Below are 18,472 nucleotides of genomic sequence, written 5' to 3' on the forward strand. Positions count from 1 at the left end.
TGCCACGTCCGCATCCCACCAACACCCACAACGCCAAACCGACAACCTCTGTGCACAAGGACCTCCAATCTTGTACATATATCATGCTCAGGACTGATGTCATCAAACTCGCCCTCCACCCTGTGTACAGTGGCCCGTAAAAGGTGTTGAAATGAGGACCAAACAATTTTGATATCTTTCAAATTGGAAAAATGACAACAGTGTCACTGAACCGCCTAAAGCCAACATGGACTTCAGAGGACACACCCAGTGTTTGCCCTCCACTGGCCCCAGCTCCAGGCCCCTGAAGCCAATTTACAGTCGGCCTATATCTGCAAGACTAGCTACCAGAAGACATTTCTGTAACACCACAGGACTCACCACTCGTGGTTATGGCCAAATTTGACAACAGACAGTTAGGCTATGGCATGTTCTCGAGGTCATGCTCGTTCCGCCTACAAGTGACACAGCAGGTCTGAAATTCACTCTTTCTTTGAATGATTACCTGTTTCTGTCAGCCCTGGAGCGCTTCATTACAATGACTGACAGCCTTACCAACACCACACAACACAGCACCAGCCACCAACACCTCAACGGACACTGCCACCACCCCTTTGGCTCCACCACTGACATCATCTGTTTGCTGCCCTTTACAGCCGCCCAGGCACCTGGCAGTCTAAGATATGTTGGCCCTTGCCATTGCCAGTAGGACAATACTCACAACGTAAATGTGTCACCATGCTCCACACTTGTTGGGAGGGGGCGGCAGCTAGCCCCAGTGGGGACATAGAGCCACTGGCTCCCCCCCCCCCCCCCCTTGCTACAATAATATAGCTGCCCTACCGCAGAAAGAACAACTGTATCTTTACCAGACCAATTCTCTGTAGTACGCTCTCTATGCTACATGCATTGTGTGTACATTGTAAGAATAAAAGTATTCATAACAAGTAACAGGACTGTGAGTGATAATTTATGGTTGTAATTACCATGCCCGCTCCCCACTACCTACACATCTATCCACAAGAATGGTAACAAAAGTGAGCCACAAAATTACCATCCTCTCCCCCAGACATTCACCTGTTGACATATTGTAGAACATATTCTGAGCTCAAACATATAGAGGTATCTCTACAAAATGACTCTCTCTATGCCGACCAGCTATATCTCCAGAAACACCATGCCAATCAGTCATAACTCCAAAAACATGAATCATGCGAAACTCAACCTGTGCTTTTCTCGTGACATCCTAAGAGTCATGGATCAAGGCATTCAGGACGATGCAATATTTGTGTCTCAGAACTACACCTGCTTATTACCAAAAGTACAGCTGTATGGGGTATCAAGCAAACTTTGTGATTGGATTGAGGGGTTCTTGGAAAGGAGGGCATAATATGTTACCTTAGATGGAGAATGATCAGCATATGGAAAAGGAACACCAGGTGTTCCCAGGGAAGTTGTGACCTTCGCTGTTCATGTAGTATTGACCCGTCAGAAATATTAATAGCAACCTCAGACTTTCCACAGATGAAGTAGTTAGCTGTTATAAGTACTGTCTGATAAAATCAGTACAAATATTCACTTAAATCTTTATTACATTTCCGAATGGTTTAAAGACTGTCAACTTGCTTTTAATGTTCAGTCGGTAAAATTATGCATTTCTATAAATGAAAAAAGAAATGTAGTATCCTATGAGTAATATGTAAATTACCAAAGATTGGAATTAGTCAGCTTGGGTGCAATAATATGTAGGAATAAGAAGTGGAGGGGTCACATAGGCTCAGTCACCTGTGAGACAGATTGGAGACTGGTTGATTAGCACAACACTGGGAAAATGAAGTCAATCTACAAACGAGACTGCTTACAAATCCCATGTGTTTCCCTGCCTATCTCAGAGCAATGTTCGGTGTGTGGGACCCAAATTAAACATTACTGGTGGAGGATACTAAATGTACATAAAGCAGGGTGACATGAATGGTCCGATCTGTTTGAATCATGAGATAGCATCATGGAAATATTGAAAAATCTGGAATATAGGTGCAAATCATCCTGCAAAATCTTCTTATAAAATTTCCATGACCAGTATTTAGAGAAGTATCTAGAGAAATTCTTCAGCCCCCAAAGTATCACACCCATAGAGACAGTTAAGGCAAATTTAGACTAATTACAGGATGCACAGAGGCATTTAAGCAGTCGGTTCTACCCATGCTGCATAAGCAACTGGAATGTGAGGAAAACTTAAAACATATGGTAGCATGCTATATACCATCTGTCATGTATTTCAAAGAGGCTTGCAGAGTAAGTATGATGAATTTCCCTGCAATAAAAGGCAAAATTGTGTTTCAAAAAGATAACGTTTCTGAATACCTGACTATTTATGTTCACAGATTCACTGTGTGCACAAGAAAAAAAAAAAACAAACTATGGCTTTAACTTCTTGCTGGTGTACTGCAATCTAATATGCTGGCATGCTTCCTATGGCAGCGCCAACAGTTATCTCCACTACACTACTGACTTACCTGAAACTCGTCAAAGCATAACAACCAGGCTTTGTTACTTAGGTCTCTAGCAACAGGGGCAATAGGATCAAATGGCTGTGGTTTTGTGGTATCGTATGACTTCACCACTGTCTTCTTGACTTCGTGAATTCTTGCATGAACGTCTAACATAAATGCATTGAAGTGAACACGTCTTTTATCTTCTGTCTGGAATGTATAGGGAATATGGGGATATGTCATACTTGTATAAAGCGATACATCTGAAAACAAAGTTAGCATAAGTTGGGGCTTCTTACCTTACAACATTCGTAAAACATGTCCATAAGCATAGTTTTTCCTCCACCAACTGCTCCATGAATGTAGAGACCTTTAGGAATTTTTCTCTTGACTCCTTTAAAGAATCTACTGAAGATGCCACTTTCTGGTGGACTATAGCTTTCAATGTCGTTATAAACTTTCTGCAGCTTTTCAACAACTTTTCTTTGATATTCATCATGAATTAGTTCGCCACTTTTAACCTTTTCATCCAATGTTGCAAGTGGTCCAAATTGAAAACCATTTTGAAGTTCTGATTTCACGGTAAGTTTAGAATTGGGGAGTGATGTATTTATGAGGCGGACTTTCAAATATTTACAATCATCTAAATAAGGGAACTTTGTATATGGTTTGAAAGAAATCATACACCTCGCGATTGTCATTTTTCATAGTTGATTGTCTTCAAAAGGATATTACAAGTATATGCCAAACTCACAATTAAACTTACTGTAATGTAATTATTTAATGTAACGTTAGAGTCATAACCTAGAAACATAATTCATACACTTCACGATCCTCGCCATTTTGCGCTCCTCCTACCAAAGTTCATACTTCATAGTTCTTTGACACCTTCTGTAATAAGGTTTCATATTTTTATTTTCATTTACTGTCTTGTTAAGAAGTTGTCCACTTGCTTCAATGTATGAATAAAAGACTAGCATCGAAGTATCTCATGTCGTAATTTTTTGCTACAGGCAGCAATCAAGGTGCGACGATGGGCACCCGTAAATCGTATCTTCACTTGTGCTATATGAACGTGGACGAAGAAACTAGCAAGAGAAATGGGAATAGAATCCCGCCGGCAGCTGTGGCCGAGCGGTTCTAGACGCTTCAGTCCGGAACCGCGCTGCTGCTACGGTCGCAGGTTCGAATCCTGCCTCGGGCATGGATGTGTGTGATGTCCTTGGGTTAGTTAGGTTTAAGCAGTTCAAAGTCTAGGGGACTGATGACCTCACATGTTAGATCCCACAGTGCTTAGAGCCATTTGAACCTTTTGAATAGAATCAGGCTCGGATATAACCCTTAACTGACGACATGCCGATCTTGTAGCACTAACGTTGAGGCGCAGTCTGTGAGACCGCTGTATTGAATGTGTTGTACAAGCATCAATGTTATTTAATTTTACATTTATAACTACTTCAAACAAATGCAAAACAACTAGAAGAAATACTAATTTGTTTATAAAACATATTTTTTGCCACCTTTCCTTGTCTTGTTTCATGAAATGTATTTCGAACATAAGCTGAGCAGAAGAGACACAATATTATCAAAATAACCAATAAAATTTGTTCATAGTACAAATCATTCTTTGGAACAGTGAACTATAAGACAATCTGAGTAATTTAATACATACTTTAGAATTTTTTATCATTTAGTAGAAAAAACTGCAAGAGCACAACATCAGCATCAGTTTTTGAATTGAAATGTAGCTCATTGTACACAATAAGGTTTTTTGCACGTGTCACGGGTATAAGCCGTTTTTCTCTTCAATTTTGGTGGGCAGAGGTAGCATGTTCGTCTGTTTTTGCCTCCTTCTTCAAGGACTGGTGTTTGTTGTTCGGGTGCGTGGGGTCCAAGAACTCGGATGACTGTCGCTCTTTGTTCCTGTGGCAATCTGTTGTTTACAGCGCGTCGTTGCATCTGAGGTAACACTAACGCACATGTTAACATTTTTAGAAATATTCCACTTTCTGTTGGGTTGGTGAATTGAGTGCTGCTCAGTACATACGCATTTACACCACTCAAATCTACAATTCAGCAGAAAATTGCCACTAGGGGTGGTCTGAAAGACCGCAGTCAACATTTAATTAATTCTAACTCGGCTATCTAGGGAACAGCTGGTTTACTCACAACTATGTGATTCAGAAACTACTGAAAGGGCGGGGGGAAACTGAGTGTGGGAAAGTGCTACAATTACGTTATGCAACATATGCGCGGTCTCCGCACCTCAGCAGTTAAAGGTTAACGCAATGGAAAGTAAACCTTCGGTTATATTCATGGTGCTGCGTAGACTCTTTTATTATTACTATATTCCAGTGCCTATGTTTTTTATAAGTACGACGCAATATAGCATCGCACTACTCCGTTGTTGTGACGCATGAATGACGACTTATGAAAGTTTGAGTCTGGGCATAAGTCATGCATGGATAGCCAAAGTGTTAATGCGCCGCTTCTGGGCTATAGGGAAGACGAGTCTGCCGGATCATAGCATCCTCGCGGATTAATGACGAAGGCTGAAGAGCTGGCCAGCCTGGAAATGTTTAAAAAGTAACAAATAAAAAAGCGGTTAAAGCGGACAACACGCGCAAAGCGGGAAATCGACGTTCGAGTCCCGGTCCGGCAGAAATTTTCAGTGACGTGATTCAATTATACAGCAACTGCGAATTCATTTCACGTCTCTTTTATTATTGATGTTGTTTGTAAATGTCAAATACATGGAAGATACCGTAAAGGTTTCTCTTGCTCAGTTACTATCATGTGATGTAATTAACCACTGTATGTTGTGTCAAATAAAAGTATGGTGATCCAAAATTTCTGAAATCACGCGCTGGAACGACCGCATCTTTCACAGGGACAGCTGAATCTGGCCTCGGAGCCATAAAACTTACCTTAAACCCACCGCGAAAACCGCACCATATTATGTAGGTTTACCAAGACAAACGCTTAAACAGATATGTCCATCCCTTCACCACAGATACCAACATCTGGGGCCAAAGGTCCATCCACTGGCATTACATCCATTGCCGTCAGGTCTCACAGTGTCCCCTGGAAGCGCTGCAAATGTAAGAAGTGAGACTGTGGCCCTCTAAATGTTGCACTCAACCATGCATCGCACTGCAATTACCGGTACTAAAATAATTAGGTCACCATTGAGAATATCAGCTTGTATCAGAGAAAAGCTGAAGCTGCAGCCAAGCAGCGTCGGTTACCCTGTGACAATAGAAACGTCACTGGAAAAGTAGCAGCTAATTTCAAAACGTGTAGCCATTGACTGTTTACCACCACAGTCTAGGACTCTAGCACTGTACATACAGAGGGTGCAAGTTACATTTTAGTTTTAATTTAATATTGAATTCTAGCATACAAACCTTTTAGCCATGAAAAACTAGAAGCATGACGAACATAGCAAAATAATATTTAACCTTCATTATACAAACATTTATTATTGAATTCTAGCATACATACCTTTTAGCCATGAAAAACTAAAAGTATGACAAACATAGCCAAATAATATTTGACCTTCATTATACAAACATTTGGGGTATATATTCGTAAATTTATCTTCAGAGTGAAAATGTTAAACTACTAGATGTAAATGACAGCTAATCACTTGTTTATATTAAAGCAGTTAATTAAGTTTGTGAATTAAGTTCAGTGAGCACCATTCCTCTTAGATTTTATGCTATAAACCTGTCTATGGCGCCATGTACACTCTTGATTGTATCTACAAGAACTGGGATAGTGTAAAGTGGCGGCCAGTGACCAAGTCTCAAGAGCCCCATTGACTCTGCATTTCTCATAACGCCAGCAATTGAACAGCATGTGATTTACATCAGAAGCTGCTAAATCATCACATTGACAGTGGGGTGTCAAGTTACATTTTGTGTGCTTTCTAGATTCTTTGATTACTGATGTCGCCTCTGGACTTCGGAGAAATGAATCATAGATTTTCCCATAGAGTAGAAATATTTCTACTCTCTAGATTTTCCCTGTGATCTCATTTCACAGGACTTCCTGTAATCGTGACGTGATGTCGCAATATAGACGACCATAGGAACAGCTATTGACTTTTGCTAGTGTTAGACACAGGTACTGTCAGCACCATCTTATCTCTAGGTGGTGTTGGTGCCGTGTAATTTGAAACACTCGCATCTCTTTGTCCTCAGCTCCGCTGTTTTCGTTTCGTCATGAGTGAGTTTGAGAAAAAGAGTGTATTACTGGTCGGATATAACACCCAATTTTGTAGCTTTGGTACAACCAAGAAAGAAACTGAAGCTCTATTCATGAGACTGAAGTGCAGCGGAAATTCGTTTTCAGTAGGGAGCAGCGTTCATCCGCAAAATTCCTCTGTTTCTACAAGCAGTAAGTAAAAAAGGTACCCTGAGGCTTCCACAGAGGAGTGACGGATCCCAGCGAACCCCTACGTGGGAGACCGATTACTTCATAAATTGTACATGTCTGGGCAAACGCACAAATCCATAACGTTTTTCTTTTGCATGTTTGTACTCTGGGGGCTGCTACGGGTTTTTTTACAGAATGTCATTTTTTATTGTAGTTCACTGTTGATATCTGAATTCATATATTACATTTTGTCATTTGGAGATACTGACTCGAGCTGAGGATACTAGGAAATGGAGTGCCAAGTGGAGAAATCTGAACACTTCCCACATATTCTGCTGTTTCAGTTCAACAGAGGGGTGTCAGTAGCAGAGACAGCCCAAAATATTTGCGCATGCATGGGGATAATAACACTGGACAGAGCACAGGGGTCAGCTGTAGAATGGGTGTGACCCATTGGCTTTGACCAATGATGCTGTATTTTACTCATAGATATTAATATCTTTATTTTCGAGCCTTAGTTATCATCTATGGCTAAGTGTCATCATTGTAAATTGAAACGTTTTTTTAAAGACAATGCTAGATACAGTGTAATATTTTTGTCACTTGTATTAATTTAAATCTATTGTTTGTTCCAATTCATTTGGTATTTATTTCCACTCTTAGTGAGTTTACGGAAATACAGAAGCGTCCGATCTTACCCGTCGGCTTTGACCCATGACGTCACAAATACCGCGGATACGACTATAAACAATTCCAATATGGCGGATATAAAAACATCGCATACGTATTGTAAACACTGAAATACACAAGTTTCACAAAAAGCCTAATGACTGTAACGGGACAAGCGTGGGAAATTAGGGGTTTTTGGGTGCGGAGAAACTAAATATACAGAAATGTAGCCACCGACCGCCATTCAAAACCACGCAAAACAACGAAATAAATCATTATCACAAAACTGACCAAATACCAAAAAACACATTCCTATCCATAATCGGACACTTCCCTTAACCTATATAGCTCAACAGAACCTACCGATCACATCCCCCAATAGAAAACTAAGAAACGAAAGCTTCCCTTACACCTACATACATCGGCACTTATGCAGTTTAGCAGGTACGGAAAAAATTTTTCATTTTTTTTCAAAATTTGATCATCATGTGTCGTTATGCGGTGGGGGGAGTCTGCAGTGCCCCCCCATCCCCCCACAGGCTTCATTAGTGTCAAATCAATATTTTCGAATCATAGGCGGCCGCTGCCGCGGCCGCATTCCAAAAAAAAACTCCCAACCTAACCTCAAGTGGGCTACGCTACAGATCAATATGTTCATCAAATTGCTTCATATTACGTATACATGTTCATTAGTGTCAAATCAATATTTTCGAATCATAGGCGGCCGCTGCCGCGGCCGCATTCCAAAAAAAAAACTCCCAACCTAACCTCAAGTGGGCTACGCTACAGATCAATATGTTCATCAAATTGGTTCATATTACGTATACATGTTCATTAGTGTCAAATCAATATTTTCGAATCATAGGCGGCCGCTGCCGCGGCCGCATTCCAAAAAAAAACTCCCAACCTAACCTCGTATTCAGGGCTACGCTACAGATCAATGTGTAGGTCCCTTACGTCACGGGTCAAAGCCGACGCGTGAGATCGGATGTTTCCAACACTAATAGAAATTCCGCTTCAAATCCAACACCTGAGCAACAGAAAACTGACCCCACCACACGAAACAAACGAAACAAACGAAAACCATGAACACACCACCAGAGAGCACGACAAACAAAAACAAGACATCTACAAACACGCCACAATCGCAAATCAAACTCCGCGCCGTAATGACGTCACACACCACAACACGCTTACGTCACGGGTCAAAGCCGACGGGTAAGATCGGACGCTTCTGTTGACCCGAGTTTACAATAATTTGGAAGAGCTGCTTTTCATTTGGACAACTTTTATTTTTTGATTTTCGTTTGTAGATGCAAATGTATCTATTCCTATGGATATGGAAGACTTAAAGCAGGCTTTGGGTGTAGATATGATGTGAACCATTCGGTTTTTGGAATTATATGGTCTTATTGCTAATTATTTTCGATATCGTGAGTGCGGCGATTATATGCACCTGATAAGTGTGTCAGCGCATTGTACACATGATTTACTCATATGGAGGTGTACCAAAGATTGAGTATGGCATCCAATTCGACGAGGAGCATGGTTTGCAAAATCGGAGCTGGTCTTGAGGTATATAATAAAAATTACATGCTGTTGGTGTTTGAGGTATCTTGTGTGGTTGTGTGTACATGAATGTCATGTGAGTGAACATACCATTCTAGACTGGTAATCTTTTTGTAGGGAAGTATGTGGGGAATGCATAGAGTATAGGGGACCTTTGGGGGGGGGGGCGGATATTATCATCGAAATTGATGGGTTTGCTTTTGACAAAATGAAACATGAAAGGGGGGAACCTGTGGTGGGATTATGGATTTTGAGGGCTGTAATTTCAGTAACAAATTGTGACAATGTGGTTTTTAAACTGGTTTCTAATATAACGGAGAAAGTGTTGGTGAAATTAATTGAAGATCTGGTGGCCAAGAGTTCTGTTGTTAGTTCAGAAGGGTTTTCTGCCTACAGGGTTTTGGGCAATAGGGGTTTTCAGCACCTTGTTGTGAATCATAACATTAAATTCTGAAGTTCAGCTACTGGGGATTGTACCATTAGTGTAGGAGGTCATTGTTCAGCCATCAATTCTGTTCTAGGGAAGGGGAAAGGACGCATTTCCAAGCCACACAGCCATTTAGATGAATATTCTTGGAAGCATGACGTGTGCCCAATACTTATTGCCCATTGAAGTGTTTCCTTTAATGTGTTGGGCAACTGTATTCTCCAAAACTTGTTAACTAATTTTATGTTGGGATGAGGAGTGAAAAATAATAATTAAGGAAAAAGGTGCACTTGGTTTGGCTGGTTAAGGTAGTGATTTGCAGTTTTTGGTGCTAGTGCGCCATTCTTCATTTTCTTATGTTAGGTAAAGTTTTTTTGGTGGCTATCGTTGTTATTATTTTAGCTCATTTTGTTGATGTAAACTTCTGGGTTTATATTTCTGTATGTATGTGTGTAAGTGCATTTATTGTGATGTTGTGTTTCTTGTGTATTTGTATGTGTGCATGTGGTTTTTGTTGATGTCTCTCAAAGCCAGCTTTAGTTTTCTCTGGAGGAGTTTGTGTATTGTAAGTTTAGGATCTTATTTTTAAGTTGTACTGAATTTGTCTTTTTCCATGTATTTCTTTGTCATATTATATTGTTCTCCATTGTGTTTGAATTCGTCAACTGCAGTTTGGAATACAAATTTTACAGTTGTTGTTTTTTCGCCTCCATTAGCAATAGTATTTCTAAGATATTTTTCAGTCCATACTAGTACTACCGAAGGCGAAAAGACCGACATACGAAAAATTTGTATCCCGTAGTTCAGTTGACTTATATATGTCAATTGCAGAATATAATACTATAGCTAGAGTCATGAAGGATGGCGGTCGAGTTTAGGATTGTACTGAGCACCTACATCATGTGTTCTCTGATAGTTAATGAGCGTTCAGCAGTGTTGTGAGCGCGCTCTGCTGTGAATATTATATGCAGTGCGAGCATTAACATGATCATAAAGAGCTATTTGGTGAAGTTTTATTCCATTTGTTGCAGAGACATAATTTGTGGGATACCTGCTTTCGTCAGGCGCAAAGCACGTGTATGCACGTACCACAACTGTCGTTTGGAACTAGCAGCAATGAACTTCCTGTCCTTGCCTCGACCTATACGAACTGCCATCGTTTATGGATCGGACTATAGTGCTATCAAAGATGAGAAAAGTGACATATGTAACATTGCCACCCTTTACCTAAGTTGAACAACGATGGTAAGTATCTAAGTATCCTGTTCTTCAGTTGACCTATATATGTCAACTGATGTACGGGATACAAATGTTATGTACGTCGCTATTTTTCGCCTTCGCTAGCGCTAGCATTCTATTCTTTGCTTGACCTATATGGCTCAACTGGAGTGTGGGATACAAATTTTACATACAGCAGTCTTTTCGCCTTAGCTAGTACTAATATCAACTGAATAATAAGATGCTAGTAGTACCAGAGCGGAAAAATCACCTGTAAAATTTTTACCCCATACTTCAGTTGACCTACACTGGTCAACCGCTAAAGAATAGGATACTAGTGCTAGCAAAGGCGAAAAAGTCGACATACGTTCAATTTGTAACTTCCTGTTAACCTATACAGATCAAATGAAGTTTGGGATACCACTCATATATGTCAATTGAGGTATTCCCTGTTAATTTTACTCCTGTCCCTTCTTTTTCTTTCTTTTTTGCGTAACTATCCCATTCTTCAGTTGAGCTATGTAGGTCAAGTGAAGAATAGGATTACAAGAAGCGATGTACTTCACATTGTATTCGAAATATGGCTGCACGTGTTATGCGTCTACCATCTGTTTTCTCTGTCCTGGATTCCTTTGTTTCTGAACATTCGTCTTTACTGTTGAATCTGAGCAATACATCATCTCTGCTAACTTCTGACTCCATTGGTCAATACCAGCAGGTTGATCACCTTCTTCAGTAATTCTGAGCAAGGCAAGAAAATGGGTTTCTCGTTTTAAGGAGGATCGTTTTGACATAAGCTATTCCCAACGTTCAGGAGGACCTTTCAGGTTTGATGAAGATCATTAATCCATAATGATCCATGTCAGTGTACTCAAGAACCGGCAAATGTAGTGAACTGTTGTCATTCCACCACTGTACGACATTCACATGCAATGCGGAGGTTTACAAAATCAGATGTATGGGTACCACATGCTCTACACCAAAACCAGATAAATCAGTGAATGGCCACAGGTGCATCTAAACTTGCTCGTCATCAATCGGCTCGTCAACAGCACTGACTATTCCTATCCTGTATTGTTACTGATGATGAGAAATGGTCCCTTTATGCTGACATAAGGAAAAGAAAGAAATGGTTGAGCCTAAACAGAGCAGCAACTCCCTGTACAAAGAGCTACACACGTACACAAAAGATAATGTTATGCACCTGATGGAACAGTGACATTGTGATGTACAATGAATTGTTTCCCCGAGATTTAACCATCACTTTTGGCATTTTTTGTCAGCAACTGAGACGTCTTGTAGGCACAGTCCAAGAACAAGGACCAGAAAGACTGCGTGAAGTGATGCTACTCCATGATTACACCCACCCACGTTCTTCTAGACTGGAAAAAAACGCTATAACGGAATTGGGTTTTGAAGTCATTCCACACCTGATCTTGCACCCTTAGATTTTCACCTTTTCCGTTCCCCATCGAACAATCTTCAAGAAACTTCCTTTTCTGATGAAAATGCGCTCCAAACATGGCTTGATGAGTTCTTTGCTTCAAAACCACGAGATTTCTATAATCACGGTATCTAAAAGTATTGGAAGACTGTTGCAAATAGTGAAAGAGAATATATATTATTACTGGCTAAAGAATTTGTTATGTGCATCTATTATGTTTGTTAAACTTATGGAAAAACGCTATGAACTTATGCACGTTACATTAATTTTTCTTCTATAGCTCATAAATATTTAATTTCGTAATTATATGGAATGTGCCAGTTTAACATAAAGTTTCTATACACAATATATTTAATTTTTTTTACAGCTTTGTATCTAAAAATTTATCTGTTGATTAGAGGGCGTTCTCTTTCAGAATTTGTTTTAAATTCGTTTTTAAATGGTGTGGCTATCTGTCATAATTTTAATGCTATTTCACAAATTACCAAAGACTTCTGTGGCTGCGTAATTCACCACTTTCTGTGCCAAAGTAAGATTTAATCCAGAATAGGGAAGTTCATGCTTTTTTCTAGTGCTGTAGCTATGCGCTTCAGTGTTATTTTTGAAATGGGATGGGTTATTAATAACAAATTTCGCAAGCGAATATACGTGTTGTGAACGTACTGTGAATATCCCGAGTTTCTTAAATAAATGTTTGTATGGTGATCTTGGGTGAGCTCCAGCTATTATTCGTTTACATGTCTATGTGCAATGAATACTTTGTCTCTTAATGATGAATTTCCCCAACATAAGATGCCATATGAAAGCAGTAAATGAAAATAGGGATAGGGGGTTAATTTATCGATGTGTTTATCAACAAAATTTACGATCACTCTTAAAAATATAAGCAGTGAGTTTCCTTCAGTTCAATTTCTCATAGTGTACACACCCAGAAATTTTGAATATTCTACCTCAGCAACACACTTCTGTTCGTAATCTATATTTATCAATAGTGTAATCCCATTCACTGTACAGAATTGCATATGCTGTATTTCCTCAAAACTTAGTGAGAGTCGATTTGCAGAGAACCACTTAATAACTTAGTGAAAGACATTATTTACAATTTCCTCAGCTGATTCTTGTTTGTTGGGTGTGATTACTATACTTGCATCATTAGCAAAAAGAATTAGCTTTGCATCTTCATGAATATAGAGTGACGAGTTATCAACATATATTAAGAATGATAAGAGCCCCAAGACTGAAACCTGTGGGACACCATTCTTGATAATTCCCCAATTACAGGGCTCTGCTGATTTTTGCACACTATCTGTACTGTTAATTTCAACCTTCTTCATTCTTCCAGTTAAATTTGAATTAAACCATTTGTGAACTGTCCAACTCATACCACAATACTTAAGCTTATCCAGTGGGTGATGGCCAGCCAGTGTGGCCGAGCAGTTCTAGGTGCTTTATTCAGGAACCGCGCGACCGCTACGGTCGCAGGTTAGAATCCTGCTTAGGACATGGATATGTGTGATGTCCTTAGGTTAGTTAGGTTTAAGTAGTTCTAAGTTCTAGGGGACTGATGACCTCAGATGTTAAGTCCCATAGTGCTCAGAGCCATTTGAACCATTTGAACAAGTGGGTGATGTTCGCTTATTCAGTGCATTTAATATTTGTTCAGTTAAATCATATATAGCATTTTTTGTTGAAATGCCTTTCTGAAAACCAAACTGACATTTTCTTTGTACTTCATTTTTACAAATATGTGATGCTACTCTTGAATACATTAATATTTCAAGAATTTTGGATGAAGCTGTCTGAAGTGAGATTGGGTGGTAGCTAGGATCAGACCTGTCCCTTTTTTATGCAATGGTTTAACAATAGCGTATCTCAGTCTGACTGGAAAAATGCCATGCTTCAGTGAGCTACTACATATTTGGCTGAAAATCCCACTTATTTGTTGGAAACAAGCTTTTAGTAATCTGTTGGAAATGCCATTAATTCCATGTGAGTTTTTACTTTTCAGTGCTCTCAGTTGTCCTGTTTCCCTTTTGACAATATTCCAAATTGTTTTAATTTAATTATGAGATCTATTAATTTCAGATATAATGCACACACTTTTGGACTTTTTAATAACTTAAAAAGAATGGAGTAGTTTGTATAATGTTTCAGTGTTTCTGGATCATTACTCTTCCTACTATGATACATTTCCCTTTTACATTAACAAGATATTTTTATCTCTTTAGTATGCCATGGCTTTTTAGATGGTTTCTAACAACTATATTTCACTTTTTTCTTGGGGAAACTGTTTTCAAATCTACTTGCAAAGGTATCATGAAACAGGTTAAATTTTAAATTAGCATCATGTTCCCTGTACATCTCATCACAGTCTAACTCTTACAAGCTGTCCTAACATTTTCAGTTGTTGAATCGTTAACTGAATGCACTATTTTGGAGGACTTTTTTGCATTACTGTGAGGAGCTATGTCATATACTGTAGGTAGGTGTGCATTATGATCAGACCGACTACTCTTGTTAGGAAAAGTTTTATTTCATTAAATTTATCTTGCTGCATAAAAACATTATCTATCAGTGTGCTGCTTTCCTGTACCATCCGCGTTTTGTCAGAATGTTTTATGATTCCATCAGTGTGTACATTACAGAGGTATATGGAAGCCATACAAATAAAATGTGGGATAAATGACAATATATTTCACATTTTAAAGCAGAAGGTACAGCATTTCTCCAATAGCGATAAACTAGTGGATGAAATGTCTCTAATGGCAAATTTAACAACTGACAGCACTTCTGACAGTGTTATTGATTTGAAGACTTGGGGTTTACATGCACTGCATATTTCTCCCACTATTTAACAGTTGTTGTTCCACTTGGAATAATATAAAGATGACTGTTGTACTAATAGCAACAGCTGACAATGACTGAAACCCAATAGGCATATGGAACAACAAATGGGATGTCGATCCCACGTGCACGTAGTTTTATGTATCTGTGCTTCTTACATGTGAATCTGTGTGTTAATATTGCTTTGATATGTACACAGTAAGCATCAGTTCTGTCCAATGACATAAATGTTTCATCATGAATGTGTTGTATCTTGCCACTGAATTCGTGATTTTTATTACAACTTGCGCTTATTTTAGAATCATTTTTGGCAACGTCTCGATCTTCAGATATTGCACAATCTCTTGGGGGCAAAAAAATAATTCAAATATTTCGTAAATCACCTAGGAAGGGGATGCAAAACAAACATACTTACCGTGCATCTGACATTCTCCTATCTCACCACTTGGAGTGCTAGTGTCACTCCAGCTATCAACCGGTAACAACTTTTACAGCAGAGAGTGTTGCGACTGTTATCTTAAACTGTGATACACACTGGAAAAATACTTCGTCCAAAATATGCTTTCGCTAAAAATTTTGTAATCAGATTCTGCAACAGCCCAAGAGAGAAACACTGGAGAACCATTAAAAGGATATTTAGATGTCTAAAGGGAACAACAGACTACAAATTAAGACATTGTAAAAAGGAAATATAAAACTTGGGGACTACAGAGAGGCAGATTGGGAAAGTGAGCTGGAGAGCAGACATTCCATTATTGGATATTGTTTTAGATAAATGGGGTGACTAATACCCTGGCCCACTAATAGACAGAAAACAGTAGTCTTGAGCATTTTAGAAACTGAGTATATGGCTCTCTCACACACAATTCAAGAAACATTCTGGATCAGGACTGTAATGAGTGATATAGAGTCTAATATTAGTACGGAACTCACCAAGACATTCAGTGACAACGAGGGAGCTATAAATTAGCCAAAAGTAATGTTGCTAGTGCCCGAACCAAACACATCGATATAAAGCGCCATTTTATAAGGGATTGCATAGAGCAAAGGAATACAGAAGCAGAATTTTATGCACAGAAGAGATGTTGGCTGATCTACTAACCAAATTCTTGACCAAGGAGAAATTTTGGAAGGCAATGACACAATATGGTATGACTTGTGAAAGTGACATCCGAAATATCTGCTCAAACGGGGGGGGGGGGGGGATTATGGTGCACGGAATGTAATAGACCTTTATGCCTGCGTTGTATACTCTGTGTCATTTCCTTAATAACATACTGCAAATGCACTGTTTTATGTAATGGATGTTAATTATTATTATTATTATTATTCACACTTGGGACTAATAGCAACATACGAGGAGTTAGAGTCCATCAATTTCGCTTTTGATGATTTGTCTTCCTTTGTGTACAAATTTGTTTCATTCATTGAGAATGGAGTCTCTTCCTTTCATCAGTCCACGGTGTAGCAGGGCGTTTTCTAATTTCCCTCTGACCAACTTTTCAATCAAATATCATTTATCTGAAAGTTTTTCTATCTATATTGTCTGCCCGAGTAATACTTGCTACTTTAAAATCCTCCTTAATCATAGCAATCCATTTAATTGGTTCAGTTTTGGCCTTTTTGTAGAATTCTAATATTTGCTTTGTCAATCTAATGGGTGTCCATTCTTTTTACCTGCCCATAATATTTAAGTCTTTGTTATCTCATGTCGCCATGTATGTTAGTATGATCTTCTATTTCATTATTACTTCTCAGCCTCTAACTTTCTCCATCAGTAATTTTAGGGAGTAATATTTTCATAATAATGTTCCTTTCTTTCGTTCTTCTTAATTTCTTCAATATCCCTCTTTCTGTTTAAAATGAAAGTTTTTGCTCTATAAAAACATTCAGGGTTGATTACAGTGCTGTGACTCCTAAGTTAACTGAATTTAGAAAGTGATTTTTTATTATAAATATTTTTATGTTAATTTGAATACACTTGCCATTTTTTGACAGCGAATTTCGTTTGCATCTTTTTCCAGACCGTTTTCTTGCATGATTTCTCTCAAGTATTTAAATTGAGAAAGCCTTTTCATTCTTTCATTTTTTGTGGTGAAAAACTGTGATGCATGGTTGTTGCTTGTCATATGTTCTGTTTGCCATATCATCTGCAAAAGCGAGGCAGTCTGTTCTAATAGTACTTCTATCTAAGGGACCAATTATCTCTGTAGTTTGGTCCCTTATGTATTCACACACATTTTTGAACTTCTGCCTAATTAAATTCATTGATCTATATTGTGACTCAACTTTGCTCTCGCCGTTCTGTAAGTACCTTTTCCAAAATACTTTTAAACACTAATGGGGAAAGTCGATCTCTCTGTCTAAGACCAGTCTTTATATCAAATGGTTCAGAAATTTCTCTCATGAATTTAACTTTAGAGCTAATGTTGATTGACGTTTCCTTAATCAGTGTTAGCGTTTTATTGTCTACCCGTTATTCCTTAAAACTTTGGGAAAGAGATTCACAAACAACTGAGTCATATGCCTTTTTAAAATGCACAAATGTACATACAATATTGTTACTAGAATTCCTTTAGTGCCTAAGGATTAGTTTTAAATTAAGAATTTGTTCCTGACATGAACTGTCTGGTCTAAAGCCTGCTTGGTATTCACCAATACTAGGTTATAATTTTTCTTGGGCTTGAACAAGCATACACTGCAAGAGAATTTTGTAGAAGAGAGATTCTTCGGTAATTATTATTGTGTATGTTAAAATATGGCTTGCCTCATTCATGCACTTTTCGTATTCAGAATTATTTATTTCGCTACACTGGTGCCAACACTCTGTGTTAGTGAGCTACTTATGTGGCTGAGAATACTTCTTATCATTGGGAACAAGCTTTTATTAATCTGTTGGAAATACCATCAGTTCCATGTGAGCTTTCGCTTTTGAGTGAATTTATTGTTTTCCGAATTTTAGTAGGAGAGGTCAGTTGACTTTCAATTTCATCAAATTGCAAGGGTATTACATCTTCCATACACATCCTTGTATTTTCTAATGAACAGCTGGATTCTATTGTCTCTAAAAAACTTAAAAAATGATTATTAAAATATTTTCAACTACTGATTTCTTGTTAACTAACCTTTCATTGAGTTTGATAGAAATAAGATGAGCTCTCGGTTGCCCTGTGTCACTTTTAACAGTATTCCAAATTGTTTTAATTTTATTATTAGAGATGCTAATCTCAGATGTAATGCACATACCTATGGGCTTTTTAATAACATTTCTTAATACAATGCAGTAGTTTTTATAATATTGGCCTGTTTGTGGGTCATTACTCCTTGCAGCTATAAGATACATATCCTTTTCTGTTTATGAGACATTTTTACGCTTTTAGTAAGCCATGGCTATGTACATCGTTTCTTACAATTATGTTTCACTGTTTATTTAGAGAAATTGTTTTTAAT

At 38.4% G+C, this 18,472-nt stretch overlaps 1 protein-coding gene across 1 annotated transcript in view; it reads right to left on the minus strand.

Moving 5' to 3' along the window:
* The window catches only part of LOC124711200 (putative ATPase N2B), a 116,866-nt gene extending 113,513 nt beyond the window's left edge, over positions 1-3,353 (minus strand). Inside the window, exons 1-2 of the mRNA XM_047241145.1 lie at positions 2,771-3,353; positions 2,496-2,681 (exon numbers count right to left, since the gene is read on the minus strand). Of these exons, the coding sequence (XP_047097101.1) occupies positions 2,496-2,681; positions 2,771-3,172 (588 nt within the window). The 5' untranslated portion in view covers positions 3,173-3,353. The remainder of the gene's footprint in view (positions 1-2,495; positions 2,682-2,770) is intronic.
* Between the last annotated feature and the right edge of the window lie 15,119 nt (positions 3,354-18,472).

Source organism: Schistocerca piceifrons, chromosome 8 (genome assembly GCF_021461385.2).
Source record: "Schistocerca piceifrons isolate TAMUIC-IGC-003096 chromosome 8, iqSchPice1.1, whole genome shotgun sequence".
NCBI classification, from domain to species: Eukaryota; Metazoa; Arthropoda; class Insecta; order Orthoptera; family Acrididae; genus Schistocerca; species Schistocerca piceifrons.